The sequence below is a fragment of the Nannobrachium achirus genome, assembly GCF_963921795.1.
Source record: "Nannobrachium achirus genome assembly, chromosome: 5".
NCBI lineage: Eukaryota > Metazoa > Chordata > Actinopteri > Myctophiformes > Myctophidae > Nannobrachium > Nannobrachium achirus.
Window position 1 is genome coordinate 7,155,279 of NC_137814.1, and position 27,739 is coordinate 7,183,017.

Consider the following 27,739-nt stretch of genomic DNA (forward strand, 5'->3'; position numbering starts at 1 on the left):
CATAATAGTGTGTTACAAAGTCAAACGTATAAAATGGCTCGTGCTCCTCTCCTCCATCACATTTCTTTGAGCGAATACTCCAGAAATAAACCTACAAAATGAGCGGGCGAGAAGAGACCAGTGGCATATAGTCATTCAATCTCAGCCGCAATGGCCAATATGAGCACATAAATATGGGGATATGGTAAACTGTAAAACATTTGAAAGGTAGGTGAATAGATGATGATCCACTTGATGGGACGAAAGATAAATGAAGAGAATCCTTATGGTGTGTTTGTGTCTTTCTATTCCTTACTGTGTGTTATTCTGACCACCAGGGGCAGGCTTCTGCAAAACGACAAGGAAAGTTTAAAAAGGTACTGGATGAGCTAGCATTCACTGTTCAACACAGAGCATCGTATGCTCTGCCACCACCTGGCTTTAGAGGGGAAATCACCCTGGGGAGATGATGGACTTGTTATATCTCTCTTAATGATGTAAAGACCATGTAACCATTAAAAAGGTGCAATGTGTTTTCTGGTGGTCAGCAAAATGGCACAACTTTTAAAGAATCAAATTTGACAATTTAGAATGTTTCTCTAATGACAATGATAGTTAGCACTTCATCTGTTCTACCTCCATGTGTGCTGGCATATTCTGAATCTCAATTGCTATACGTAAATAGAGATAAAAAAAAAGGACTGTGGTTTGTGCATAGATGCTTGGATATTCCTTTGTTTTGACCACCGCATTTTTTGTGTGTGTGTTCTCGCAGAAAAAAAAAAAAGTAAGACCGGCGGAAAGGCTAGGGCGAAGGCCAAGACTCGCTCATCCCGTGCCGGGCTCCAGTTCCCCGTTGGCCGTGTCCACAGGCTGCTGCGTAAAGGCAACTATGCCCAGAGAGTCGGTGCCGGCGCCCCGGTTTATCTGGCGGCTGTCCTCGAGTACCTGACCGCTGAGATCCTGGAGTTGGCTGGAAACGCTGCCCGTGACAACAAGAAGACTCGTATCATCCCCCGTCACCTCCAGCTGGCCGTCCGCAACGACGAGGAGCTCAACAAACTGCTGGGCGGAGTGACCATCGCTCAGGGCGGTGTGCTGCCCAACATCCAGGCTGTTCTGCTCCCCAAGAAGACCGAGAAAGCCGCCAAGAAATAAATCGGTTTCATTCGTCTAAATAAACCCCACAAAGGCTCTTTTAAGAGCCACCCACTAATTCAACAAAGAGTGGCTCCTAATACCCTATGAGGAGAAAAAGTATAATATAACATTTTAGTGACCACAATATCTTACTGTAATATCCTATTAAAATTGTGAAATAAGCACTGTGGTTACTATTTATATTCTACACGAGCTTGTAACAATGATGGAATATATAGTCGTAGGTGCACTTATGTAATGTACCGTAATTTACAACTTAAACAAAACACCATTTCAGAATACTGCTGTGGGTAGTTTCACGCATGACAACTTTTAGTAACATTATAGCATAATCATCTACACTTCATAAAAACTAGGCCAACACTTATGTGACATGAATATACATTGTTTACAAGCATAGCGATGCACCCATTATTAAATAATACATCTATGCTACTGTAATATAAGGACTGTTATGCCATGTCTTTCCTTTGTAAACTACGTCTGATTGTATATCTAGTTTGCAAGTCACCTGTCATCACAATAGCTGATAATGATTTTAGACAGGCTATATGGTTAGCATTTGGATCAACTCTTTCTGGGAAAATGTGGGTGGTCCTTAAAAGGACCGTTGGTTTAGGACAGTAGAGTATTCAGTTTACTTGGAGCTGGTGTACTTGGTGACAGCCTTGGTGCCCTCAGACACGGCGTGCTTGGCCAGCTCACCGGGGAGCAGCAGGCGGACGGCGGTCTGGATCTCCCTGGATGAGATGGTGCGGCGTTTGTTGTAGTTAGCCAGTTTAGAGGCTTCACCGGCGATGCGCTCAAAGATGTCATTGACAAAGGAATTCATGATGCCCATGGCCTTGGAGGAGATACCGGTGTCAGGGTGGACCTGCTTCAGGACCTTGTACACGTAGATGGCGTAGCTCTCCTTCCTGGACTTTCTGCGCTTCTTGCCGCCCTTGGTGGCGGTCTTGGAGACGGCTTTCTTGGAGCCCTTCTTGGGCGCTGGCTTTGCAACTTCGGGCATCCTGGCTGTATTCTTTCAGTGGCTAGCAGTGAAGAATGTGATGAGAGAGCGCAGTCGCACCATTATTTATACACAGCCAATGCTAATGTAGTGGTGTGACTCCCAGCAGATGATTGGCTGATCTGATCCTCCCACAAAGAGGGTGGTGTCTTTATTTCTGTATTATTTCTCCCGCTCGTGCGCTCTATTGTCCCTGTAATATTTTGAGTGGCTAAACATGCACTTGGGGAAAATGTATAGTAATTTAGGGTATACATATTTTAATGTCCATGAAGGTCCCCAATGTAAACAGTGCTTTCTTGAATAACAAAAGGTATAGACTATATCAGTCTGTCTATTCATTGAGACAATGGCATTATTCACAATATTAGTCTATAATATAAGAAATAGTTAATCAAGTATTATAATGTGTAAATGTGATTCCGCTCTTCTGGGCTTAGAAAAACAAAATAGAGAACCGGGTGCGCTGGCAGTGTCTCTCTCCCTCCCTCCCCCTCTCTCTCGGCTGTTTGTGTGTGTGTGTGTGTGTGTGTGTGTGTGTGTGTGTGTGTGTGTGACTTTATTTTTCTCCATTCCTAGCCCGCATTACTTCAAGACAATGAAAGCAGAATCGATTTAGTTCCATCGCTCCAGTTAACTTCAGTTGGGACATTGTAAACTCTGTATTTTCTTCGAGCTTAAACTCTAGAAATAAATCTACACGATGAGCGGAAGAGGCAAAACCGGCGTTATAATGTAGTGATAAATAATGTCTACTACGTTTGCGTCCCGTTTTGTCCACAACTGGGCTCGTTTAAAGTATACGGGCGAGGCAGACCTCCCCACACGGGAGTTTGTGGGAAAAGAGCTTTTGTTTAAGAGCAAGCTTGTTAGTGCAAAGGATATCTACTCCTTTATCGCCTTGCCGAACCGGCGTGAGTTCGAGTTGTGTTTTTTTCAAGAGACGACGCTGCGTCGCTTTCTTGAACAGTACGCTTCTGAGATCGAGGAGGAGAAATGGAAGTACTGGTCCATAGAATCTTCTGTTAGCATCAGTGTGGTGAACGTGGTGGTTAAGTTTTGGACCGGACGGGTCTCAGACCACGACGTGGAGCTATACTTGAAGCGCTACTGCAACCTGCTAGAGAAACCGTACAAGCCGGTGGATTCCTTTGGGATATGGTATGGAGTACGAAAGTACAAGGTGGAGATCAAGCTCGACACCAACGGCAAACGGATGTGCTTGCCCAGCTCCATTTCACTGGGTCCGTACAACGGCCGTGTGTTCTACCCGGGCCAGGAGACCAGGTGCTTCGTGTGTAGCAGTACGGAGCACCAGGTCCGGGAGTGCAAGGAGGTCAAGTGCTGGAAGTGTTCGGGCTTAGGACACAAGGCGAAGGACTGCCAGAACAGCGCGGTATGCAGCCTGTGTGGAGAGCTCGGGCACTCGTATTTCCAGTGCCCCAAGTCTTACAGCAACAAGGCTAAAGAACAGCGCAAAGAACAAGCAACGGAGCAGCAGAGACGGGTCGTGGAGCTACTAAGGAGCAGCAGACAGCAGGTGCCGCCCTCTTATTACAACTCTATGGTGCCGCCACCAGACGACGCCAGCACCCCACAGTCGGCTGACAGTGGGCAGCAGAGCCGTCCGCAGCTGGAACCCAGCGCTACAACACCAACTCCGACTGAGGAGCGCAGTGAAGCTGGGATGACAGCGGGGACGGGGAGGAAGGAGCCTGACCCTGGCAACTTCAGGCCAATCTCAATCCTGAGTTCCCTCTCTATGCTGGTGCCTGGGAGAGGTCGTCGTACTCAACTGGAACCCGGCGCTACAACACCAACTCCGAGAGGGGAGCGCGGTGAAGCTGGGACGACAGCTGAGACGAAGGTGAGCCAGCAGCTGGTGCCAGGCAGAGGGAGAGGCCGTGGGAGAAGTTCTTTCTCAGCCGCCAACATGAGAGCAGCCGCAGCGCGCTCCGGAGGGGTGATCTTTCAGATGGTGGGACAGCAGCAGCAGTCGCCGCCACCCTCTTGTCCAGAGGCAGCTGCCGCAGAGGAGACGGAGGAGGCTGTCAGACAGCTGGAGGATGCTGTGAAAAACATCCTGCCTCCCTGGTCCGACTCTTCTGGCGTCGAGGAGGAGAAGGGAGCTGAGGATGATGAGCAACGTGATGAGGAGAAGGGCGAGGAGTCAGATTATGACTCAGCAAGCGAGGAGCCGAGTGAACCGAGCGACAGCACCCCAGGCAGTAGCCTTGTTTCGGGGGGAGGAGAGGGGCTCCTCCCCGATGCTGCAGACGGGACTCGAGGAGAAGGAGCTGAGCATCATGTGAGTGTAAATGGTCAGAAGCGACAGACGTCGCCTCTGGCCAATGTTGAGAAGAAGCATAAACAGCGATGAAAGCGCGGTTAACACTAACACTGTTATATAATGTCTACACTCTCTGTAGTTACCTGTAACTTGAGAGGAATCAAGTCGGCAGAGAACAGAAAGACTAAGATGAATATTCTCCATACTACGTTGTATGACATTATATGTACACAAGAATTACGTCTTACAACTCGGGATGATATTGATGATGTAACTAACATATGGGAAAAAGGTACTTCTATTATATCTATAGGGCTTGATAAGGCTGATGGTGTTGGTATATTCTTTAAAAGTAAAGCTGAGATTATAAAGACAAGAGAAATTATTCCAGGGAGAATTTTATTAGTTGACTGTTTTTATTTAAATGTAAAGCTTAGAATTATAAACGTTTACACACCTCCAGATGCTGCAACGAAAGTAAGAATGTTTAAAAGATTATACGAGTTATTAACAGTTGGTTATCATACGATATTATGTGGAGACTTTAACGCTTATACTGATGCTAACGACAGAATATCTGATACTATTCTTGATGCCCGGGTCCGTAATAGAGAAGGTGTTGAGTTGAAAAAGATGAGTGAATTATGTGGTGTGTCAGATGTATTTAGGATGTTGCATCCGACTGACGTGGGATATACTCGATTTGACAGAAATGTCAAAACGAGGATAGACCGGGTGTATATTAATGCAAATATTTTTCCTGTAACTTACAAAACACGTGTTTTGGTTAACTCTGATCATCTCGCTGTAATAGTGTTGTTACGACTTGGCCAGATTGAAAAGAAGGGGTTTTGGAAACTAAACGTTAGCTGCCTGAAAAATAATGATGTACTTGCGGAACTAAAAGGGGAGATTACAATTACTAAAAGTCTAAATGTACTAACTAACTCATATGTGGAGTTATGGGAAGTAATGAAGGAGCGCTTAAGATATTTCTTTAAATATAAATCTAAGATATTAAACCAGGAGCGAAATGAAAAATATAATGTATAAAGAAAAAAAAGTAAACTCTGTATTCTGAGTATTTCAAAGTAAGATAATGAACTCAGTGTGTTTCCCGCCTCTACATGTTCATAGACTAATAATGGCAAGCGCTTGTTGTACTATGGTCATTGGTTCATCGCAGAGCGTAATATTATACCATTTCACGTTCATATTCAAATCACAATAAGCAAAGACAGGTTACGTCTTAGATCAAGGATTGTTTGCGAGGCTCCAATTTAAGTCCCGTGCTGCTTAAAATGTGTTTATGAAGCGATGCAAGGTTTGGGCAAATGTGGAAATAGACGTATCTGCCTGGTAGTGCGTGTGTAATTACAAAATGATGTATCATGATGTATCATCATGAACAACATAACATTCATGTTTTGGATTATTAACTGATCACATTGTATTAATATATATTCACGTGTATAGTTTAGGCGTAGTTAAGCACAAACAAATGGGAATAAACTCGTTACATAACGTGTGGGTGGCTCTTAAAAGAGCCTTTTGGTTGTTGGTAGATCAAGTCAGCGTTATTAACCTCCGAAGCCGTACAGAGTGCGTCCCTGTCTCTTCAGAGCATAGACAACATCCATGGCGGTCACGGTCTTTCTCTTGGCATGCTCGGTGTAGGTGACGGCATCACGGATCACGTTCTCCAGGAACACCTTGAGGACACCGCGGGTCTCCTCGTAGATCAGACCGGAGATACGCTTCACACCGCCACGGCGAGCCAGACGGCGGATAGCGGGCTTGGTGATTCCCTGGATGTTATCACGAAGAACCTTGCGATGACGCTTGGCGCCTCCTTTTCCCAGTCCCTTTCCGCCTTTTCCACGCCCACTCATTTTCTAGCTTCAGATCAGTTGAAGATTCAGAAGTGAATGATTCCAGAGCTTTGAGCCATGCCCTTTTATCTGTGTTCTGAGGACGTAAGGGAGGACAGGCAGACTGCCACATGCCCCCTCCCCCACCACACACGCACCTCCCCCTTGTTCATGTTGGTCACATCACCCTCTAGTTTATAGTAATACCGTTATTGCTAGTCAAGTCCTCTATATCATAATAATTGTTATTTTTTTTAAACGTATCGCCCCATTCATATTCTTGTCAATGTACATTTGGTGTTACTGAATACATGCCTAATACACCCTTTGGGCCATAGCATTTCTTTCGACTCTCAAGTTTAAATGTTTGTATTGTCACAGACATAACCTAAATAAAGTTATAATAATTCATCAATAATTAAGTATTAATACGGAATTCTTGAGGTGGACGAGGGTTACTATGTATAATAATGTATATGATTCTGAACAATAACAATGGTAGTAGGCTAGTGGCTACTATTCAATATCAATGTTGAATTTGAACCAACACATACTAGTCAGGACCATGGCGAATCTAATAGTGATTTATGGATTAACGAAATTAGGTCTCTATAGCTTAAGTGGGAGAAATGGCCATATACAAAATGTAGGAAGTTAGGCTGTGTTTATTAACTTTGTATGTTTATTAACTTTATCATAAATACATTTATGTCTAGATTGTTATGTCATTAATTATTTGTGAAAGGTATTAGACATTAACACACAGACTGGTTATTATTCCAGCACATGGCATATAAAAGTGAGGATACTCTTATAAAATGAAGTGGTTGGCTCTTAAAAGAGCCTTTTGTGGGAATAAAGATGGAACAGATGATTTACTTCTTTTTGGGGGCTGCCTTCTTTGCTGCCTTGGGTTTGGCAACCTTCTTGGCTGGAGCTTTCTTGGCTGCTGCGGGCTTCTTTGCCACTTTCTTGGGGCTCTTGGCGGCCTTCTTGGGGCTTTTAGCTACTACTTTCTTGGCGGCGGGCTTCTTGGCTTTCTTGGGTGATTTCTTGGCGGCTGCGGGCTTCTTTGCTGCCGCCTTCTTGGGCTTCTTAGCCGCTGCGGGTTTCTTGGCGGCAGCGGGCTTCTTTGCTTTAACTGCCTTCTTTACAGCGGGCTTCTTCGCCTTCACCGCCTCTGCCTTCTTGTTCATCTTGAAAGAGCCAGACGCACCGGTGCCTTTGAGCTGGACCAGGGTGCCTTTAGCGACCAGGCTCTTGACGGCGATCTTGACACGGGCCTTGTTCTTCTCCACATCGTAGCCGCCGGCAGCCAGAGCTTTCTTGACGGCAGCCAGAGACACACCGCTCCGCTCCTTGGAGGCGGACACGGCCTTGACGACCAGCTCAGCCACGCTGGGGCCGGTCTTCTTGGGTCGGGGAGCTGCTTTCTTCTTGGCGGCCTTGGCCGGGGCTGGAGCTGGTGCTACTTCTGCCATTGTTCTCTTCTCAGTAGTTTATCTTTCCTTTCCTAAAGTAAAGTCTGTCAGAGAATGGTGATGAACGCTCTGAAGGGGCTGGACTTAAACACCACATGAGAACCATGTAGAGACAACACACACAGCCCCTCTTGTCTAGGTGGCATAATGTGCCTTTTGTGTTTTCTCCTCGATTAAAACTAGAGATAACTAACTACAGTGTATATTATTTAATGCAACAAAGAGCTGAACAGTTAGCACACATGTGCCTTTTCGTCGTTAATATATCTGAGATGAAAACATCAATCTATTTTTTAAGTGATGCGATCAAAACATCACCCTTACACAGTCCGAGAACAGTGTTCCTCCATATTTTGTCTTCTAAACCATGTTATACTATACTACTACTAACAATTCTCACAATCGTCTTAGCAGACATACCTAGCAACGCGATACCATAAAATATACTCTTGTTCTGCCATCTGTTTTGCATAAATAGGAGGATTTCTGACCCCAGTAAACACACTTCAGTTTATGCAGCATGATGGTGGATCTGACCCGACTACCAATGACAGATGGAAACTGTTGGAACAGTTTGGACAAATAACTTATTTGCGATCAAACTATAGCAAACAAAACGTTTAAATATTCAATGAACTGTATGTGTATCTGATACAGTTGACATGCTGTACCCAGCACACTTCTCATGTAGGCTTCCTTAGGCATGATTAATTCACCATTGTGCTCTGTATACAATCAAATGAAAAGTGGTACTGCCATATTTACTACTGAGAAAATGTTATGTATGTCCACCACCTTACACTTATAGCAGCAAGTGACAGAACTGTTTAATCACAACTGTCACTGCAAACTTTAATTTCTTTCATTCAAGGCAGCACAATTTATCAGCTCAAACTACATCATGGGGGAATAATGTCTGATGTGCAATACGTACAAACTAAAATGTGGGCTAAGCTATGTAGTTTTGTTTTTTTATGCAACAAACTCCCAGAAAACTGCAGGTCTAAATCACAGATTACCATGTTATTGTATCCTAGTGTCATTTTATACTTGTTTTTCCTTTGCTTGATGTTCTGTGTAAAGCACATCAAATGGCCTTGTTGTTGAAATAAAATTACTTTGCCCTAAATAGTAACAGCTGCCCTCTTCATTGTGTTAGAACAAAAGGAGTCATAAGAAATGTGTGATCATTACCTCTCCGATTGCTGCTAAACTGGGACATTCACACACCCCAGAATAAACGCCTGTGGATGGGTGTATGAGGAGTAACTGAACAACTGAAGGCTTATGCCTTTAACTGTGAGAAATAAGAATTTACATGTATTTTTTGTGGTCATTTTATTGACAGATACATTCATTACAATAACACCCAGATATGAACTGATTTTAAATCAAGTTGATTCCTGTTTTGAAGAAATACAATTATGGAATTCCAATACAAAACGTAGCAAAGTGACACAAGGGGATAGCACCTTCTAGCTGCAGTGATATCAGACTTTGGTGCTCTGATTGCATCCAGTCAATTGCCTAGGTGGCAGTTACTGGTGCTAGGGTTGAAAAGAAGGTATGAGTGCTGACAGTGAAGCCTTGATGATCATGAGGCATGCAATGCAATGCCACAGTGAGCCACCAGGTGAGTGAGTGCCCACACTGAGCAGCCATCCACAACCACAATCTGAGTTGGTGAGCCGTGGTGAACAGATTAGCAGAAGTCATCAATTGTTTAGAAATTACAGGATTTGGGGTGATTTAATCGTTTCCCAGTCCGCTGATACAACATATGATGATCATAAATACATGGTAATTATGTTGATTTCTTGTGCCACAGATTTACAATTCACCTCAACAACACATCATAATACCATTCATTGCTACACTCAAGTCGTTGCAGTAGCCTACCTATTTTGGCCTGTCAAATTACTCAGGCCAGGTTACAACAACTTCAACAAGTGATTTAATAGTCATCATGTTACATTGTTACAGTATGCTTGTTTATTTTCGTCTGCTGTGCCTGTGCTCCTACATTTTGTTTTGTGAATGGCACCATTGGATGCAAGATGCATATGATGCAAAATGCATCACCATTCATGCGGAAATACTAAAATATCTCAAAAACACAGAATGAACACAAACAAACAATAAAATAATTGTGTTGATCTTGTCCAAAACAACAATAAAATAAGTAATAAGATCTGGTTGTCCCAGAGGTGAACTGGGCCTTTAACTGACCATCCTTGAATAAATATAAATCATAAATGTAAGCTTGAAATGAACTATGTCAGGTTTCTTATGATTATTAACAAAACAAGAGCTTAGCAGAGTCAGATAAATGACTCTCATAAGTGTCCATGCCACAGGGCAGGCCAACAGCAGTGATGTGTTTGCCGACACTGGAAAGTTTCAGTTTTAAAACAAAAAGCTTTGCCACAGACGACCTGTTTTACTTTTATTTCAAGGACAGCCATCAAATCTTGCTCTGCGGAAAATATGAAACTGGTTGTTCTATATTAAAAGTATTTTAAAAGCCAAATGACGGGGGAAAGATGACTACTCTCCTTGTAATGGTGTATATCTGAGATTTTTAACGTCTCCAAACAAAACACAGGAGCACTCGGCACTCCACATGATTTGATTATGAAGTGAAACGTGTCTGCTATGTGCTCCATTTGTTTATTGACTTCAATATATTTGTCAGTCTGTATTTTATCTGTTTTAAGTTGTAGAGAAAACACAAGTGTCCCAGTATTCTGCAGCACACAGAGCACGGACCTAGTGGGTTGAGACTACATGGTTCTCACAAATCCTTTAAGTTCCACCCCCTCCTCCTCTCTCACCATCAGTCTCTCTCTACTCAGACTTTACTTCAGTGCATCTGAAATACGATACAGAAGAGAATGGCAGAAGTCGCCCCAGCTCCAGCTGCCGCCGCCCCGGCTAAAGCAGCCAAGAAGAAGGCCGCCGCTAAACCCAAGAACGACGGACCCAGCGTCCAGGATCTCATCGTCGATGCTGTGACAGCTTCCAAGGAGAGGAGCGGTGTGTCTCTGGCCGCCATCAAGAAGGCTCTGGCCGCCGGTGGCGTCGACGTGGAGAAGAAGAAGGTCATCGTTAAGAACATTGTGAAGAGGCTGGTAGCAAACGGCACCCTGCTTCAGACCAAGGGTACCGGTGCTTCTGGGTCCTTCAAACTCAACAAGACGGCTGAGAAGAAAGCAGTCAAAGTCAAGAAGCCTGCAGCCAAGAAACCCGTCGCGGCAAAGAAGTCTCCCAAGAAGGCGGCAGCCAAGAAGCCCGCAGCCGCTAAACAATCTCCCAAGAAGGCAAAGAAGCCTGCAGCTGCAAAGAAAGCTGTAGCCAAGAGCCCCAAGAAGGCTGCCAAGAGTCCAAAGAAAGTGAAGAAACCCGCTGCCGCTAAGAAAGCACCAGCAAAGAAGGCAGCCAAACCCAAGGCAGCGAAACCCAAGAAGGCAGCCACCAAGAAGAAGTAACAGCCTCACAACAACCAGTTTAACACAAAGGCTCTTTTAAGAGCCACCCACAACTTTATTCAAAGAGTCAGTTTTTATATTGTCTTGGCACTGCCAATCAGGATCGATCAATTATGTGATTAGTTGTCATTAGTGATAACTTGTATTAATTAAGATCCGTGTCTTAATAGAACTAAGCAAACTGGTCTATGGAGTTAAAGGCCACATGGGCAAAACAAATGGGGCTACAGCCCAGCTAAAATACAATTAATGTATTTAATTACATGGTAACTAATGGTAGTTTGGAAGTTACATTTTATTTTCACAATCGGAATATAACCAGTAATTCTCTTTGCTATGACAATGCTTAATCTAATATGGATTATATATGGATTTTACTCTACTCCATTTTGTTTAGAAATGATGCTGGTTGTTTATTTGCCTTGTGAACGTGCTATAAACGCTTACCTGCACGTGTGTGAATGGACAGTTTGAGTCTACCCTAATAGGAAGCAGGGAATTATTGCTCTTCAAATAAAACACTTGGTGGCTCTTAAAAGAGCCGTTTTGGGGTTTTAACAGGTACAGAGAGATTTATGCACGTTCTCCACGGATACGACGGGCCAGCTGGATGTCTTTGGGCATGATGGTCACCCTCTTGGCATGGATGGCGCACAGGTTAGTGTCTTCAAACAGACCGACCAGATAAGCCTCGGCTGACTCCTGCAGAGCCATGACGGCGGAGCTCTGGAAGCGCAGGTCGGTCTTGAAATCCTGGGCGATCTCCCTCACCAGGCGCTGGAAGGGCAGCTTGCGGATCAGCAGCTCGGTGGATTTCTGGTAGCGACGGATCTCCCTCAGAGCCACTGTACCGGGACGGTAACGGTGAGGCTTCTTCACTCCACCGGTTGCAGGCGCGCTCTTACGAGCTGCCTTGGTGGCGAGCTGCTTCCTGGGCGCTTTCCCACCGGTGGACTTACGGGCGGTCTGCTTGGTTCTGGCCATGACTTCTTCTTTGACTCAGTTGAGCTTAGAATGCGAGAACAGCGCAAACTGCTGCCTTTTATCAGTGTCTGCGAAACGCCGTCATTCTCTGATTGGTCAGTGGTCAGGAACGCCGTCATTCTCTGATTGGTCAGTGGTCAGGAACCGCCTTCTTTAGGGAGGTACCCTAAGTCACTTTCTACCGACTGGTGGGGAACACTGGAGCTGCTGTAACAGATAACACAATGGAATACTTTCAGCAAACTGAAAATGCATCGTGTGTCATGAGATATGACAAGAAATAAACATTTTTACTTGAGTGACAAAATAACACTTGACACAAGGATGTTTTTTTTTTGTATAAAGAATATGTATGCATATCTAGTCTTAAATCATTTACACTCATCTAATTCATTTTTCTCAATTAAAGGAGTAGTTCACCGCCAAAATGACCTTTTTCCATTGATTAATCACGCCATGGAGACTAGAGTTCAATAATATGTTTAGTTTTTGTCACATTCCTAAAACTAAAATGTGATAACAATGAATGTACGGTCCCCATTCGTTCCGGATGGAATCAATGGGGGTAAATCTGTTCGAATCAATTTTTGTCTTAGGAATGTGACAAAACTAAAAATATTATTGAACTCCACTCTCCATGGCATGAGTAATCAATAGGAAAAAAGTCATTTTGTGGGTGAACTATACCTTTAAGTCAATGTGCTCAAAGATCTGCCATATTGGACCATGTATTATGATTCTCATAGAAAATCGACTAATCCCACAAATGAATACAACCACAGCAACTGGTCTCAAACATTTAACACAGGTAGGCCTATATTTAATTCACAAAAGTTAAGCTTTCAATATGGACAATTAACTAAGGCACTATCTACGCAAAGTAGCCTACATATGCTCATAAGAATATCATAAATAAAATAAAAATGCAGTTAGGGGGAATTCATCTTTGTATTGAAATAGTGGGTGGCTCTTAAAAGAGCCTTTGTGAGGTTTGTCAAACGAATCAAATTTACTTCTTGGCGGCTTTCTCTGTCTTCTTGGGGAGCAGGACAGCCTGGATGTTGGGCAGCACACCGCCCTGAGCGATGGTCACTCCACCCAGCAGTTTGTTGAGCTCCTCGTCGTTGCGGACGGCCAGCTGGAGGTGACGGGGGATGATACGAGTCTTCTTGTTGTCACGGGCAGCGTTTCCAGCCAACTCCAGGATCTCAGCGGTCAGGTACTCGAGGACAGCCGCCAGATAAACCGGGGCGCCGGCGCCGACTCTCTGGGCATAGTTGCCTTTACGCAGCAGCCTGTGGACACGGCCCACGGGGAACTGGAGCCCGGCACGGGATGAGCGAGTCTTAGCCTTCGCCCTGGCCTTTCCGCCTGTCTTACTTTTTTATTTTTAAATAAACTTTATTGAAAATTGGCAGTTTACAATTATTTAAGCATTTGCATTCATACATACAATTCAAAGTCATGTAAGTACATTATAATAAACATAGACAATGTAAGGGCATTACTTTCCGTTTTAAACCCCCCCTTTTTCAGTCTCAAGTCCAAGTCTTTAGATACACAAATATAATAGAAAATAGAAATATAATAAATAGAAGGGGAAAAAAAACAAATTACAAAGTCAAAAGGTGCCACGGTTTCAGTACGTTTTGTTTAGAGTCAAGAGTTCTTTGTCTCTTCAGCTCAGTGATTATCTGCTTGAAGACCATCTCTCCAGAGATGGCCTCCTGCTTAATAGTCATTGCACATCGTGTATTCCACAGTTTGTTCACTGTGGTACATACAACAGACCAATAGAAATCCTGGTCCATGGGTGAAAGATTCTCGTCAAATACACCATACATTATCGCGTTATAACTCAATTTTACGGTGAAGCCAATGCGGGCCATTCTCCCCCACACATACTGCGATCTGGAACAATCAACCAGTAGGTGCTCTATAGTTTCATCTTCGTCACAATTAACAAAAGGGCATTTAACTGTTGTTACAAAACAACTCCATTTGACAACTGCCCTAACGGCTAGTCGTCTTACAGACACGAGCCACATGACGTCTCTCTTTTTTTCAGACAAGTTTTTACTCCAAATATTTTTCAGACACACCTGCTTCTGGTTGTCGTCCAGATCTCTGTAGGGGAAAACGCCACCATACATGTCATCACATATAACTCCATAGATTTTCTTGCTCGACATTTCAGTCCAATCAATATTCATATGTGCAGAATTACACAATAAATCACCATACATTATTTTAAAATAAGGAAAAGAGCTCCTTGCTCGGCCCTTCTTTTTGGTCCAGCTTAAAGCCTCGCCAATCCATACTGCATTTCTTTTAAAGCCAGAAGCTACATTTTTACAAAAGGCAATTTTTAGTTTTAATCCCAGGTCAACAGCTCCAAGACCTCCAAAACGCTTATTTTTATATAAAAGGTCTCTTTTGGTCACCTCCCTGGTGGTTCCCCAAATAAAGTTGACCAATAATTTATTTAACTTTTTAAGTGTCTGGTCCTTAGGAGGAAAAATGGTTGCGAGAAATAATAGCTTTGATACAATACATGATTTTATAATTATAATCTTTGTTTTAAAGCGACATGATTTATTCTCCCATTTATCTAATTCGTCTTTTATCTCTTTGTCCTTGTTATCCCAATTTTTCCCATAACTGTCACTGCTGCTGAACTTGATACCCAGGACTTTCATTGTTTCACTGTCTTTTATATTTACTGTTGGCCGTGCCTCCCTTCTCCCAAACCAGACACCTTCTGTTTTGTCCTGATTCAGCTTAGAACCCGAAACCTCTTCATAAAGTGTCAAGTGCTCATTTATAACATCTAACTCATACTGGTTTTTAATTATGATGGTCACGTCGTCAGCGTAGGCCAGGACGACCACCCTCTCACCGCTACTGGTTTTTATCCCTGAGAGTCTTTTATCATTTTTAATTTGTTTTAATAAAGGGTTAATAGCTAAAATATAGAGAGCTGCCGATAGGGGGCACCCTTGCTTCACTCCCCTCTTAATTCCAAATGCCTCTGTTAAAACACCATTTACATTGACCTGAACCGTGGACTCTGCATATAGCAACTTGATCAAATTAATGAAATCCTGATTAAAACCATATACTTTTAAAACTTCCCACAGATACTCTCTAGAAATGAAATCGAAGGCCTTTTTTTGGTCTAAACTCACAATGAAGAATTCTTCCTTTACTTCTCCACCAGTGATATCTCTCAAAATACCCAGATTATCCCACATGAGTCGTCCCTTAATAGCACATGTCTGTTCTTTTTCTATAATTTTTTCCAGGTCGTTATTTAATCTATTGACCACTATCTTTGCCAATATTTTATAATCCACATTCATAAGTGTAACGTGTCTCCAGTTATCTAAATTATGCGCAGGCCCCTTTTTATATATAAGCGATATGACACCATGATAAAACGAAGGATGCATTTTGCCTGTCTTGATTCCATCGTTAAGAGCAGAAGTTAGCAGGTCAACTAGCTCCTCTGTGCATGAGAGAAATAGCTCATTAGGCAGGCCGTCTGGACCTGGACTCTTGCCTTTACGTAAATGTGAGATTGCTTCCCTCACCTCATTTTTGGTAATTTCACCACCTGCAGAAATAAGGCCAACTTCACTTAAATCGACAGAATCAAGAAATGCACGCAGTCTTGGCTCATTAATAGATATTTTCTGGTACATTGTTTCACATAGTTCTCTGATGGTTTCCCTTTTAGTTTTTTCCTCCTCTATCAAAAGGCCGCCGTCATTAAGAATAGAACCAACATGTTTATTTTGCAAATTCTTTTTGTGTAGACTAATTAAACTATTAGCATTACTTGGACCATCGGAGTCTCCCATTCCTGCCTGTAGGCGGAGGCAAAAAGAGACATCATTTAATTTAGCTAATTCAGCCTCCATTTCAATTAAGAGCTCTTCATCATCCTCACTTTTATCCGCTTTCGTCTTAAGGTTTACAAACTCAGCCATTAATACATTATATTTTTCATTTCGCTCCTGGTTTAATATCTTAGATTTATATTTAAAGAAATATCTTAAGCGCTCCTTCATTACTTCCCATAACTCCACATATGAGTTAGTTAGTACATTTAGACTTTTAGTAATTGTAATCTCCCCTTTTAGTTCCGCAAGTACATCATTATTTTTCAGGCAGCTAACGTTTAGTTTCCGCCTGTCTTACTTTTTAAATAAACTTTATTGAAAATTGGCAGTTTACAATTATTTAAGCATTTGCATTCATACATACAATTCAAAGTCATGTAAGTACATTATAATAAACATAGACAATGTAAGGGCATTACTTTCCGTTTTAAACCCCCCCTTTTTCAGTCTCAAGTCCAAGTCTTTAGATACACAAATATAATAGAAAATAGAAATATAATAAATAGAAGGGAAAAAACAAATTACAAGGTCAAAAGGTGCCACGGTTTCAGTACGTTTTGTTTAGAGTCAAGAGTTCTTTGTCTCTTCAGCTCAGTGATTATCTGCTTGAAGACCATCTCTCCAGAGATGGCCTCCTGCTTAATAATCATTGCACATCGTGTATTCCACAGTTTGTTCACTGTGGTACATACAACAGACCAATAGAAGTCCTGGTCCATGGGTGAAAGATTCTCGTCAAATACACCATACATTATCGCGTTATAACTCAATTTTATGGTGAAACCAATGCGGGCCGCCTGTCTTCCTTTTTATTTTTAAATAAACTTTATTGAAAATTGGCAGTTTACAATTATTTAAGCATTTGCATTGATACATACAATTCAAAGTCATGTAAGTACATTATAATAAACATAGACAATGTAAGGGCATTACTTTCCGTTTTAAACCCCCCTTTTTCAGTCTCAAGTCCAAGTCTTTAGATACACAAATATAATAGAAAATAGAAATATAATAAATAGAAGGGGAAAAAAACAAATTACAAGGTCAAAAGGTGCCACGGTTTCAGTACGTTTTGTTTAGAGTCAAGAGTTCTTTGTCTCTTCAGCTCAGTGATTATCTGCTTGAAGACCATCTCTCCAGAGATGGCCTCCTGCTTAATAGTCATTGCACATCGTGTATTCCACAGTTTGTTCACTGTGGTACATACAACAGACCAATAGAAGTCCTGGTCCATGGGTGAAAGATTCTCGTCAAATACACCATACATTATCGCGTTATAACTCAATTTTACGGTGAAACCAATGCGGGCCATTCTCCCCCACACATACTGCGATCTGGAACAATCAACCAGTAGGTGCTCTATAGTTTCATCTTCGTCACAATTAACAAAAGGGCATTTAACTGTTGTTACAAAACAACTCCATTTGACAACTGCCCTAACGGCTAGTCGTCTTACAGACACGAGCCACATGACGTCTCTCTTTTTTTCAGACAAGTTTTTACTCCAAATATTTTTCAGACACACCTGCTTCTGGTTGTCGTCCAGATCTCTGTAGGGGAAAACGCCACCATACATGTCATCACATATAACTCCATAGATTTTCTTGCTCGACATTTCAGTCCAATCAATATTCATATGTGCAGAATTACACAATAAATCACCATACATTATTTTAAAATAAGGAAAAGAGCTCCTTGCTCGGCCCTTCTTTTTGGTCCAGCTTAAAGCCTCGCCAATCCATACTGCATTTCTTTTAAAGCCAGAAGCTACATTTTTACAAAAGGCAATTTTTAGTTTTAATCCCAGGTCAACAGCTCCAAGACCTCCAAAACGCTTATTTTTATATAAAAGGTCTCTTTTGGTCACCTCCCTGGTGGTTCCCCAAATAAAGTTGACCAATAATTTATTTAACCGCCTGTCTTACTTTTTAAATAGACTTTATTGAAAATTTTGCAGGTTTACAATCATTTTGCAGGTTTACAATCATTTTAAGCATTCAAATAAGTCATATGAATACAGTCATACATTAAGTAATTACACAATTATAATATAATATGTAAGGGCATTACTTTTTTTTTTTGTTTAACCCTCACCTTTTCCTTCTTTTTTACATCGAAGAGAAAAGCATACAAAACAAGAAAATAGAAATATAATAAATATAGAAAAATAGAAATAGATTTTTTTTTTCTTTTTTACAAGTTCAAAAGGTGCCATGGCTTCAGTTTGTTATGTTTAGAGTCCAGTGTTCGTTGCCTTCTGAGCTCAGTTTTTACTTGTTTGAAGACTACCTCCCCAGAAATGGTCTCCTGGTGGATGACCATGGCACTCCTAGTGTTCCACAATTTATTCACAACAGTGCAAATAATAGACCAAAAGAATTCTTGGTCCATGGCGGACATGTTTTCTTCAAAAACCCCGTACATTACAGCATTATACGAGACCTTCATATTAAAACCAAGTTGTGACATCTTCCCCCATACATATCTTGACCTTTGACAATCCACGAGCAGGTGCTCTATGGACTCATCATCATTACAGTTTTCTACAGGACATTTTACAGTTTTCACAAAGCAGCTCCATTTTACCACTGCCCTTACTGCTAGCCTCCTAACGGAGACCAGCCACATTACATCCCTCTTTTTTTCAGAAACATTTTTACTCCAAATATTTTTAAGGCAGACCTGTTTTTGTACATCATTAAGGTTTTTATACGGGAAGATGCCACCATATAAATCATCACACAAAAAATCATAAATACTTTTGCTGGGCATTTCAACCCAGTCAATATTCAAATGTTCAGAAATAGCTATTAAATCCCCATACATAATTTTATAATATGGAAAAGAGCTCCTTGCCCTACCCTTCTTTTTGGTCCAGCTCAGAGCCTCTCCAATCCATACAGCACTTCTTTTAAAACCAGATGCAACATTTTTACAAAACGAAATCTTTAGTTTGAGTCCAAAATCTACAGCCCCTAGCCCTCCATTCTTTTTACTTTTATAGAGCAGGTCTCTTTTTGTCACCTCTCTAGTGGTTCCCCATATAAAGTTAACCAAAGTTTTATTAATTTTTTTCAGTGTCTGGTCCTTCGGTGGAAAAATTGTTGCTAAGAATAAACATTTAGAAAGAATATATGACTTAATAATTATTATCTTTGTTCTGTAACACATAGACTTGTTTTCCCATTTATTTAGTTCCTCCTTAATTTCTGTATCCTTTCCATCCCAGTTTTTTCCATAGGAATCGTTATTACTAAATTTTATACCGAGCACTGTCATAGTATCTGTAAGTTGTATGTTAACATTTGGCCTTGCCTCTCTCCTCCCGAACCAGACACCTTCTGTTTTATTCTGATTTAACTTTGATCCGGAGACCTCTTCATAAAGTGCTAGATGCTCATTTACAATATCCAACTCTTTCTCATTTTTAACAATGACTGTTACGTCGTCTGCGTAAGCCAGGACGACCACACGCTCACCTCCACTAGTTTTAATACCTGTTAGTCTTTTATCGTTTTTTAATCTTTTTAATAAAGGGTTAATAGCCAAAATATAGAGGGCTGCTGAGGCTGGACAACCTTGTTTTACGCCCCTCTTAATTTCAAAGGTTTCAGTCAAAACACCATTTACGTTTACCTGTACTGTGGACTCTGAATACAATAATTTTATCAAATCAATAAATTCCTTATTAAAACCATAAGATTTTAAAACCTCCCACAAATACTCTCTTGAAATGAAATCGAAAGCCTTCTTTTGATCTAAATTTACAACATAAAATTCCTCTTTCACATCACCACCAGTAATGTCTCTCAAAATCCCCAGGTTATCCCACATCAGTCTACCCTTAATGGCGCAAGTTTGTTCTTTTTCAATTAGTTTTTCCAAATCATTATTTAGTCTATTTACAATGATCTTAGCAAGTATTTTATAATCAATGTTCATCAAAGTGACATGCCTCCAATTATCTAAGTTATTCGAGGGCCCTTTTTTATAAATTAGAGAGACAATACCATGATAAAAGGAATCATGCATTTTACCCAACCTGATTCCGTCATTAAACGCTGAGGTCAGCAGGTCCACCAAATCTTCTACACAAGAGAGAAAAAGCTCACTCGGCAGGCCATCTGGGCCTGGCGCCTTGCCCTTATTTAACTGTGAAATAGCTTCCCTTACTTCATTTTTAGTTATTTCCCCACCTGCTGAGTTAAGGCCAACCTCGCTTAGGTCAACGGAATCAAGAAAGGTATGCAACAGTGGCTCATTAATAGTAATTTTCTCATACATTTTTTTACATAGTTCTCTAATGGTTTCCCTTTTTATTTTTTCATCTTCAATTAACTGTCCATTGTCATTTAGAATTGCACCAATATGTTTATTTTCCAGCTTCTTCTTGTGTAAACTCATTAAGCTATGTATATTAGTGGAACATTCTGTGTCCCCCATACCAGCCTGTAGGCGGAGGCAATGTGACACATCATTTAATTTAGCCAATTGAGTTTCCATTTCACTTAATAGCTCGTTATCTGCCTCAGATTTATCTACTTTTGTTCGAAGATTTACATAGTCGGCCATTAAAGCATTGTACTTCACATTTTGCTCCTGATTTAATAGTTTAGATTTAAATTTAAAGAAAAACCGTAGCCGCTCTTTCATTACCTCCCATAGCTCAATATATGATTCAGTTAACACATGTAACGACCTGGTAATAGCCACCTCTTTTTTTAGTTCTGTAAACACATCGTTATTTTTTAAACAGCTTACATTCATTTTCCAAAACCCATTCTTTTCTGTTTTGCCGAGTCTTAAAAGCACAACCACGGCCAGATGATCAGATTTAACCAAAACACGGGTTTTATAATTTAGAGGAGTAATATTCCCATTTACATAAACATGGTCTATCCTCGTCTTGACATTTTTGTCAAAACGAGTAAAGCCAACATCTGTTGGATGCAAAATTCTAAAAACATCACGGACACCACAGAACTCATACATTTTTTTCAGTTCCTTTCCCTCTCTATTGCGACCCCGGGGATTCACGTGCACAGCAGAGATTCTATCCAATTCCTCAGTATAGGAATTAAAGTCACCACATAATATAGTGTGATAACCCACCGTCAACAACTCATATAATTTTTTAAACATTCTTACTTTTGTTGCAGAATCTGGTGGTGTATACACGTTTATAATTCTAATTTTTAAATTTAAATAAAAGCAGTCAACAAGTAAAATTCTACCTGGTATAATTTCTCTTTGCTTAATTATTTCAGCTTTACTATTAAAAAATATACCCACACCGTCAGCTTTATCAAAACCTATAGAAATAATAGAAGTGCCTTTTCTCCAAATAGTAGCAACATCATCAATATCACTCTGTGTCGTCAGTCTCAGCTCTTGAGCACATATAATATCATACCTCGTATTGTGGAGAATGTTCAACTTAGACCTTCTGTTCTCCATGGATTTGATTCCTCTCACGTTACAGGTAACGAATGAGAGTGAAGCCATGATGAAGAGGTGTGAATGTTAAACAAGCTTTCATTGTTTTCTAGGCTTCTTCTCTTCATTCGCCAGAGGCGACGTATAACGTTTCTTGTAAGCACTCACGTGAGCTCCGTCTCCATGTGTCCCTTCTGCAGTAGTGGAGGGGAGCCCCTCTCCTCCGCTAGAATCAAGACTGCTGCTTGAGCTACTGTCGCTCCGCTCGCTCTTCTCGCTCGGCTCCTCACTTGCCGAGTCGTAGGTTCCGCCTGTCTTACCTCTTCCGCTCATCGTGTAGGTTTATTTCTAGAGTAAAAGCTCGAAGAAATGTGCTGGAGGAGAGGAATACGAGACCTTTTATAGCCTACGTTCGAATTTGTAACGCACACTTACTTTTTTGTGATTGGTGGGACAGACTCTGTGTGCGCCCCACCAATCATAAAAACGAGTGTGTGCGCGGGCTGAGTGTGTATGAGCTCCCCACCAATCAGCAGTAGTGACCTCATCGGTCCTCCCTATGGCTCCTCCCAGAGCCCTGCATGCCCCCTGTCTAAAAGCTTTGTGTCCCTCTGAGGACGTAAGGGAGGACAGGCAGACCAGCAGAGTTAATGTAGGGTTAGGGTTAGATTTTTTTTTAGCTTCATTTATTCAAGCATGGCCATATTGTTGAAAGCCATCTTCATTTGTACACAGACATAATTTACAAATACTGTACGTATGTGCCACGTCTATCTCAACCTGTATGATATACATGATGTATGATATACATGATGTATGCATGTTATACAGGTGTTATCCCAGATGTAAGGGACTACTATAGCAAAACACATTAGCCAATATAAGTTTAAATCAATGGTTGTATAAGGCACAGCCTTGTTGGCTGAGTTTCACACTGCACAATAAAGAGGTGGCAAGTGTGGTCTATAATATAATGACATTCTAATGTATTGACATGCCTGTTTCTGATTTGTTTGTATGAATGTAAATGCTTACAAAATGACTGTAAACTGCAAATTCTCAATAAAGTTTATTTAAAACGCAAAAGTGTGGTCTGTGGACCCAGCAATTGACAATTATTTTAACCACTTTCATATTTCATACTTATTATTATTCCCCCCTCTCTATCAAATGTTATTCACATTTGATAGAGAGGGGGGACCTTGACGACTCAAAAATAGCTGATCTGGCAAGGTGTCACTTTGTAATATGCTCTCTCTGTGTGTGTGTGTGTGTGTGTGTGTGTGTGTGTGTGTGTGTGTGTGTGTGTGTGTGTGTGTGTGTGTGTGTGTGTGTGTGTGTGATATTGAGAATGTTATATAACACACCATGATCAATTTTTTATGGATTTGACCTCACTACAAGCATAATTAGGTCAGATCCGAGGCTACCATCATGCTAATAATTGTTGACTGTCAATAAAATGAACACCCATTCAACTCAATGTTACACATTGTGTTGAAATTGAAATGGCCAATTTGGACATGTAAACAAAACAAAGGGCTGCTTACTTCATTTGCATTGGTAAAAATTGTGAATTAATTTCCAGTTTAAGGTAGGCTACAGATGAGATGACAACCAAACCAAGTTATACAAAATCAGAGGTATTTTCAGTGAAGAGTTATAGTATAACAGAGATGCTTTAAAGGTTCAAGCATCGGTTTCCATTTGCGCATGTGATCAATTAACATGTTCATAATACCGCCAGAATTACACAGATAAACACTTTTCTTGAAAATGTGGGTGGTCCTTAAAAGGACCGTTTTGTTTTTAATAGTAGACTATTCGGTCTACTTGGAGCTGGTGTACTTGGTGACAGCCTTGGTGCCCTCAGACACGGCGTGCTTGGCCAGCTCACCGGGGAGCAGCAGGCGGACGGCGGTCTGGATCTCCCTGGAGGAGATAGTGCGGCGTTTGTTGTAGTGACCCAGACGAGCGGCTTCACCGGCGATGCGCTCGAAGATGTCGTTGACAAAGGAGTTCATGATGCCCATGGCCTTGGAGGAGATACCGGTGTCAGGGTGGACCTGCTTCAGGACCTTGTACACGTAGATGGCGTAGCTCTCCTTCCTGGACTTTCTGCGCTTCTTGCCGCCCTTGGCGGCGGTCTTGGAGACGGCTTTCTTGGAGCCCTTCTTGGGCGCTGGCTTCGCAATTTCTGGCATTTTGACGGTATTCTATCAGTGACGAATGTGATGAGAAAGCGCAGTCGCACCATTATTTATACACAGCCAATGCCAATGTTGTGGTGTGACTCCCAGCAGGTGATTGGCTGATCCTCCCACAAAGAAGTTGGTGTCTTTATTTCTGTATTATTTCTCCCGCTCATGCGCTCTATTGTCCCTGTAATATTTTGAGCGGCTAAATATGCGCTTGGGGTAAATGTATGTTTTAATGTCCATAAAGGTCCCCAATGGAAACAAGCCATAGTGCTTTCTTGACTAAAATATAGACTATTAATATCAGTCTGTCTATTCATTGAGACAATGGCATTATTCCCAATATTAGTCTATAATATAAGAAATAGTTAATCAAGTATTATAATGTGTAAATGTGATTCCGCTCTTCTGGGCTTAGAAAAACAAAATAGAGAACCGGGTGGTACTTTATTTTTCTCCATTCCTAGCCCGTTTATTACTTCAAGACAATGAAAGCAGAATCGATTTAGTTGCCATCACTCCAGTTAACTTCAGTTGGGAGTTGGGACATTGTTATGTAAGCTCTGTATTCTGAGTATTTCAAGTGTGTTTTCCCGCCTCTACATGTTCATAGACTGATAATGGCAGAGCCTTTTTAAACCCACTTGGACTATGGTTCATCGCAGAGCGTAATACTAGTTCACGTTAATATTCAAATCACAACTTATTCCACAAGTGACAGCAGAGCTGATTCCTTTAAATGCATTTTGAGGGGAAAAAATGCTAAAATGCTGTTATTTGTACCCTGTATATATATAAAATGTCACAATGCGACATAGCTCTGTTTACTCAATGCTGTACCCACTCCAACTGTATATATGTTCCCCATTTTCAACTGTTTTTATTGCATTTGTGATACTTGCTTTGGCAATGTAGACGTATGTTTTCTCATGCCAATAAAACTCCTTTGAATTGAATTGACAGCCTGTCAGATTGTTTGCGAGGCTCCAGTCCCGTGCAGCTTAAAATGTGTTTTTGAAGCAAAGCAAGGTTTAATTTGGGCAAATGTGGAAATAGACGTTTCTGCCTGGTCGTGTGTCGAATTTCAAAATTGTGTATCTTTAGCACAGTACATACATGTTTTGGAATATTAACTAATCATATCGTATTAAATAGACCTATACAGCTGCAGTTATGCACAAAAGTGGGAATAAACTCGTTACATAACGTGTGGGCGGCTCTTAAAAGAGCCTTTGGGTTGTTGGTAGATCAAGTCAGCGTTTTTAACCTCCGAAGCCGTACAGAGTGCGTCCCTGTCTCTTCAGAGCATAGACAACATCCATGGCGGTCACGGTCTTTCTCTTGGCGTGCTCGGTGTAGGTGACGGCGTCACGGATCACGTTCTCCAGGAACACCTTGAGGACACCGCGGGTCTCCTCGTAGATCAGACCGGAGATACGCTTCACACCGCCACGGCGAGCCAGACGGCGGATAGCGGGCTTGGTGATTCCCTGGATGTTATCACGGAGAACCTTGCGATGACGCTTGGCGCCTCCTTTTCCCAGTCCCTTTCCGCCTTTTCCACGCCCACTCATTTTCTAGCTGCAGTTCAGTTGAAGTTGCAGAAGTGAATGATTCCAGAGCTCTGAGCCATGCCCTTTTATCTGTGTTCTGAGGACGTAAGGGAGGACAGGCAGACTGCCACATGCCCCCTCCCCCACCACACACTCCTCCCCCTTGTTCATGTTGGTCACATCACCCCCTAGTTTATAGTAATACCGGTATTGCTAGTCAAGTCCTCTATATCATAATAATTGTTAATGTTTTAAACGTATCGCCCCATTCATATTCTTGTCAATGTACATTTGGTGTTACTGAATACATGCCTAATACACCCTCTGGGCCATAGCATTTCTTTCGACTCTCAAGTTTAAATGTTTGTATTGTCACAGACATAACCTAAATAAAGTTATAATAATTCATCAATAATTAAGTATTAATACGGAATTCTTGAGGTGGACGAGGGTTACTATGTATAATAATGTATATGATTCTGAACAATAACAATGGTAGTAGGCTAGTGGCTACTATTCAATATCAATGTTGAATTTGAACCAACACATACTAGTCAGGACCATGGCGAATCTAATAGTGATTTAGGATTAACGAAATTAGGTCATAGGGGAGGTGGGTGGGTTTGCAAGCTCTATAGTTTAAGTGGGAGAAATGGCCACATACAAAATGTAGGAGGTTGGGCTGTGTTTATGTTTATTAACTTTGTATGTTTATTAACTTTGTCATAAATACATTTATGTCTAGACTGTTATGTCATTTATTTGTGAGAGGTATTAGACCATTAACACACAGACTGGTTATTATTCCAAAAAAGTGAGGATACTCTTATAAAATGAAGTGGTTGGCTCTTAAAAGAGCCTTTTGTGGGAATAAAGATGGAACAGATGATTTACTTCTTTTTGGGGGCTGCCTTCTTTGCTGCCTTGGGTTTGGCAACCTTCTTGGCTGGAGCTTTTTTGGCTGCTGCGGGCTTCTTCGCCACTTTCTTGGGGCTCTTGGCGGCCTTCTTGGGGCTTTTAGCTGCTACTTTCTTGGCGGCGGGCTTCTTGGCTTTCTTGGGTGATTTCTTAGCGGCTGCGGGCTTCTTTGCTGCCGCCTTCTTGGGCTTCTTAGCCGCTGCGGGTTTCTTGGCTGCAGCGGGCTTCTTTGCTTTAACTGCCTTCTTAGCAGCGGGCTTCTTCGCCTTCGCCGCCTCCTTGTTCATCTTGAAAGAGCCAGACGCGCCGGTGCCTTTGAGCTGGACCAGGGTGCCTTTAGCGACCAGGCTCTTGACGGCGATCTTGACGCGGGCCTTGTTCTTCTCCACATCGTAGCCGCCGGCAGCCAGAGCTTTCTTGACGGCAGCCAGAGACACACCGCTCCGCTCCTTGGAGGCGGACACGGCCTTGACGACCAGATCAGCGACGCTGGGCCCGGTCTTCTTGGGGCGGGGAGCTGCCTTCTTCTTGGCGGCCTTGGCCGGGGCTGGAGCTGGTGCTACTTCTGCCATTGTTCTCTTCTCTGTAGGTTATCCTTCCTTCCCTAAAGTAAAGTCTGTCAGACTGGTGTTGAACGCACTGAAGGGGCTGGACTTAAACAACACATGAGAACCATGTAGAGACAACTCACACTGCCCCTCTTGTCTAGGTGGCATAATGTGCCATTTGTGTTTTCTCCTCGATTAAAACAAGATATAACAAACTACAGTGTGTATTATTTAATGCAACATAGAGCTGAACAGTTAGCACACATGTGCCTTTTTGTCACAAATATATCTGAGATGAAAACTGCGATCTAGTTTTTAAGTGATAGGCTTAAAACATCACCCTTCCACAGTCAGAGAACAGTGTTTCCTCCATATTTTTCCTTCTAAAACATGTTAAACTATATTAAATTTACAACAATACTCACAATCCTCTTAGAAGACATACCTGGCGACACAATACATTAAACTATAATCTTGTTTTGCAATCCATTTTGCTATAAATAGAAGGTTTTCTGACCCCAGTAAACACACTTCAGTTTATGCAGCATGATGGATTTGATCCAACTTTGATCTGACTATAATGATGAAAACTGCTGGAACAGTTTGGACAGATAACGTATTTGTTCTCCAGCTACAGTAAACTAAACATTTAACTATCCAATCAACTGTATCACACTTCTCAGGCAGTAGGCCTACTTCATGATGCAAGGTGTCATTATATATCACATTTTTATGAGTAATTCACCATTGTGATCAGTATAGAATCAAATAAAAAGTGATGCCATATTTACTACAGATAAGATGTTATTTCTGCCACCATGCACTTATAGGAGCATGTGACAGAACTGTTTAAATAGCGATATCACAACTGTCACCTAACTGTCACCTATATACTTACTGTTTGTTGCGACCGTA

At 41.7% G+C, this 27,739-nt stretch overlaps 9 protein-coding genes across 9 annotated transcripts; 2 read left to right on the plus strand and 7 right to left on the minus strand.

The window, feature by feature from the left end:
• Positions 1–219: 219 nt before the first annotated feature.
• LOC308284778 (histone H2A-like) lies at positions 220–1,137 on the plus strand (the record flags this gene model as incomplete). Its single annotated transcript, XM_080725505.1, has 2 exons — positions 220–268; positions 755–1,137. 2 exons carry the CDS (start codon positions 220–222, stop codon positions 1,135–1,137), a joined length of 432 nt encoding a protein of 143 aa, XP_080581631.1.
• Positions 1,138–1,777: 640 nt separating this feature from the next.
• Positions 1,778–2,152, minus strand: LOC308285843 (histone H2B-like; the record flags this gene model as incomplete). The annotated part of the gene is made up of 1 exon (XM_080726732.1): positions 1,778–2,152. One exon carries the CDS (start codon positions 2,150–2,152, stop codon positions 1,778–1,780), a length of 375 nt encoding a protein of 124 aa, XP_080582858.1.
• Positions 2,153–6,022: 3,870 nt separating this feature from the next.
• On the minus strand, positions 6,023–6,334 carry LOC308285541 (histone H4; the record flags this gene model as incomplete). Its single annotated transcript, XM_080726320.1, has 1 exon — positions 6,023–6,334. The coding sequence occupies one exon, from the start codon at positions 6,332–6,334 to the stop codon at positions 6,023–6,025; it is 312 nt and encodes a 103-aa protein (XP_080582446.1).
• Positions 6,335–7,188: 854 nt separating this feature from the next.
• LOC308286135 (histone H1-like) lies at positions 7,189–7,794 on the minus strand (the record flags this gene model as incomplete). Its single annotated transcript, XM_080727092.1, has 1 exon — positions 7,189–7,794. One exon carries the CDS (start codon positions 7,792–7,794, stop codon positions 7,189–7,191), a length of 606 nt encoding a protein of 201 aa, XP_080583218.1.
• Positions 7,795–10,688: 2,894 nt separating this feature from the next.
• On the plus strand, positions 10,689–11,282 carry LOC308284779 (histone H1-like; the record flags this gene model as incomplete). The annotated part of the gene is made up of 1 exon (XM_080725506.1): positions 10,689–11,282. One exon carries the CDS (start codon positions 10,689–10,691, stop codon positions 11,280–11,282), a length of 594 nt encoding a protein of 197 aa, XP_080581632.1.
• A 573-nt stretch (positions 11,283–11,855) lies between these two features.
• Positions 11,856–12,266, minus strand: LOC308286142 (histone H3.2; the record flags this gene model as incomplete). The annotated part of the gene is made up of 1 exon (XM_080727098.1): positions 11,856–12,266. One exon carries the CDS (start codon positions 12,264–12,266, stop codon positions 11,856–11,858), a length of 411 nt encoding a protein of 136 aa, XP_080583224.1.
• Positions 12,267–13,275: 1,009 nt separating this feature from the next.
• Positions 13,276–21,940, minus strand: LOC308284780 (histone H2A-like; the record flags this gene model as incomplete). The annotated part of the gene is made up of 6 exons (XM_080725507.1): positions 13,276–13,645; positions 14,369–14,393; positions 16,108–16,135; positions 17,697–17,721; positions 21,320–21,333; positions 21,776–21,940. 6 exons carry the CDS (start codon positions 21,938–21,940, stop codon positions 13,276–13,278), a joined length of 627 nt encoding a protein of 208 aa, XP_080581633.1.
• Positions 21,941–23,436: 1,496 nt separating this feature from the next.
• LOC308286145 (histone H2B-like) lies at positions 23,437–23,811 on the minus strand (the record flags this gene model as incomplete). Its single annotated transcript, XM_080727101.1, has 1 exon — positions 23,437–23,811. The coding sequence occupies one exon, from the start codon at positions 23,809–23,811 to the stop codon at positions 23,437–23,439; it is 375 nt and encodes a 124-aa protein (XP_080583227.1).
• Positions 23,812–25,067: 1,256 nt separating this feature from the next.
• LOC308286148 (histone H4) lies at positions 25,068–25,379 on the minus strand (the record flags this gene model as incomplete). The annotated part of the gene is made up of 1 exon (XM_080727104.1): positions 25,068–25,379. One exon carries the CDS (start codon positions 25,377–25,379, stop codon positions 25,068–25,070), a length of 312 nt encoding a protein of 103 aa, XP_080583230.1.
• Between the last annotated feature and the right edge of the window lie 2,360 nt (positions 25,380–27,739).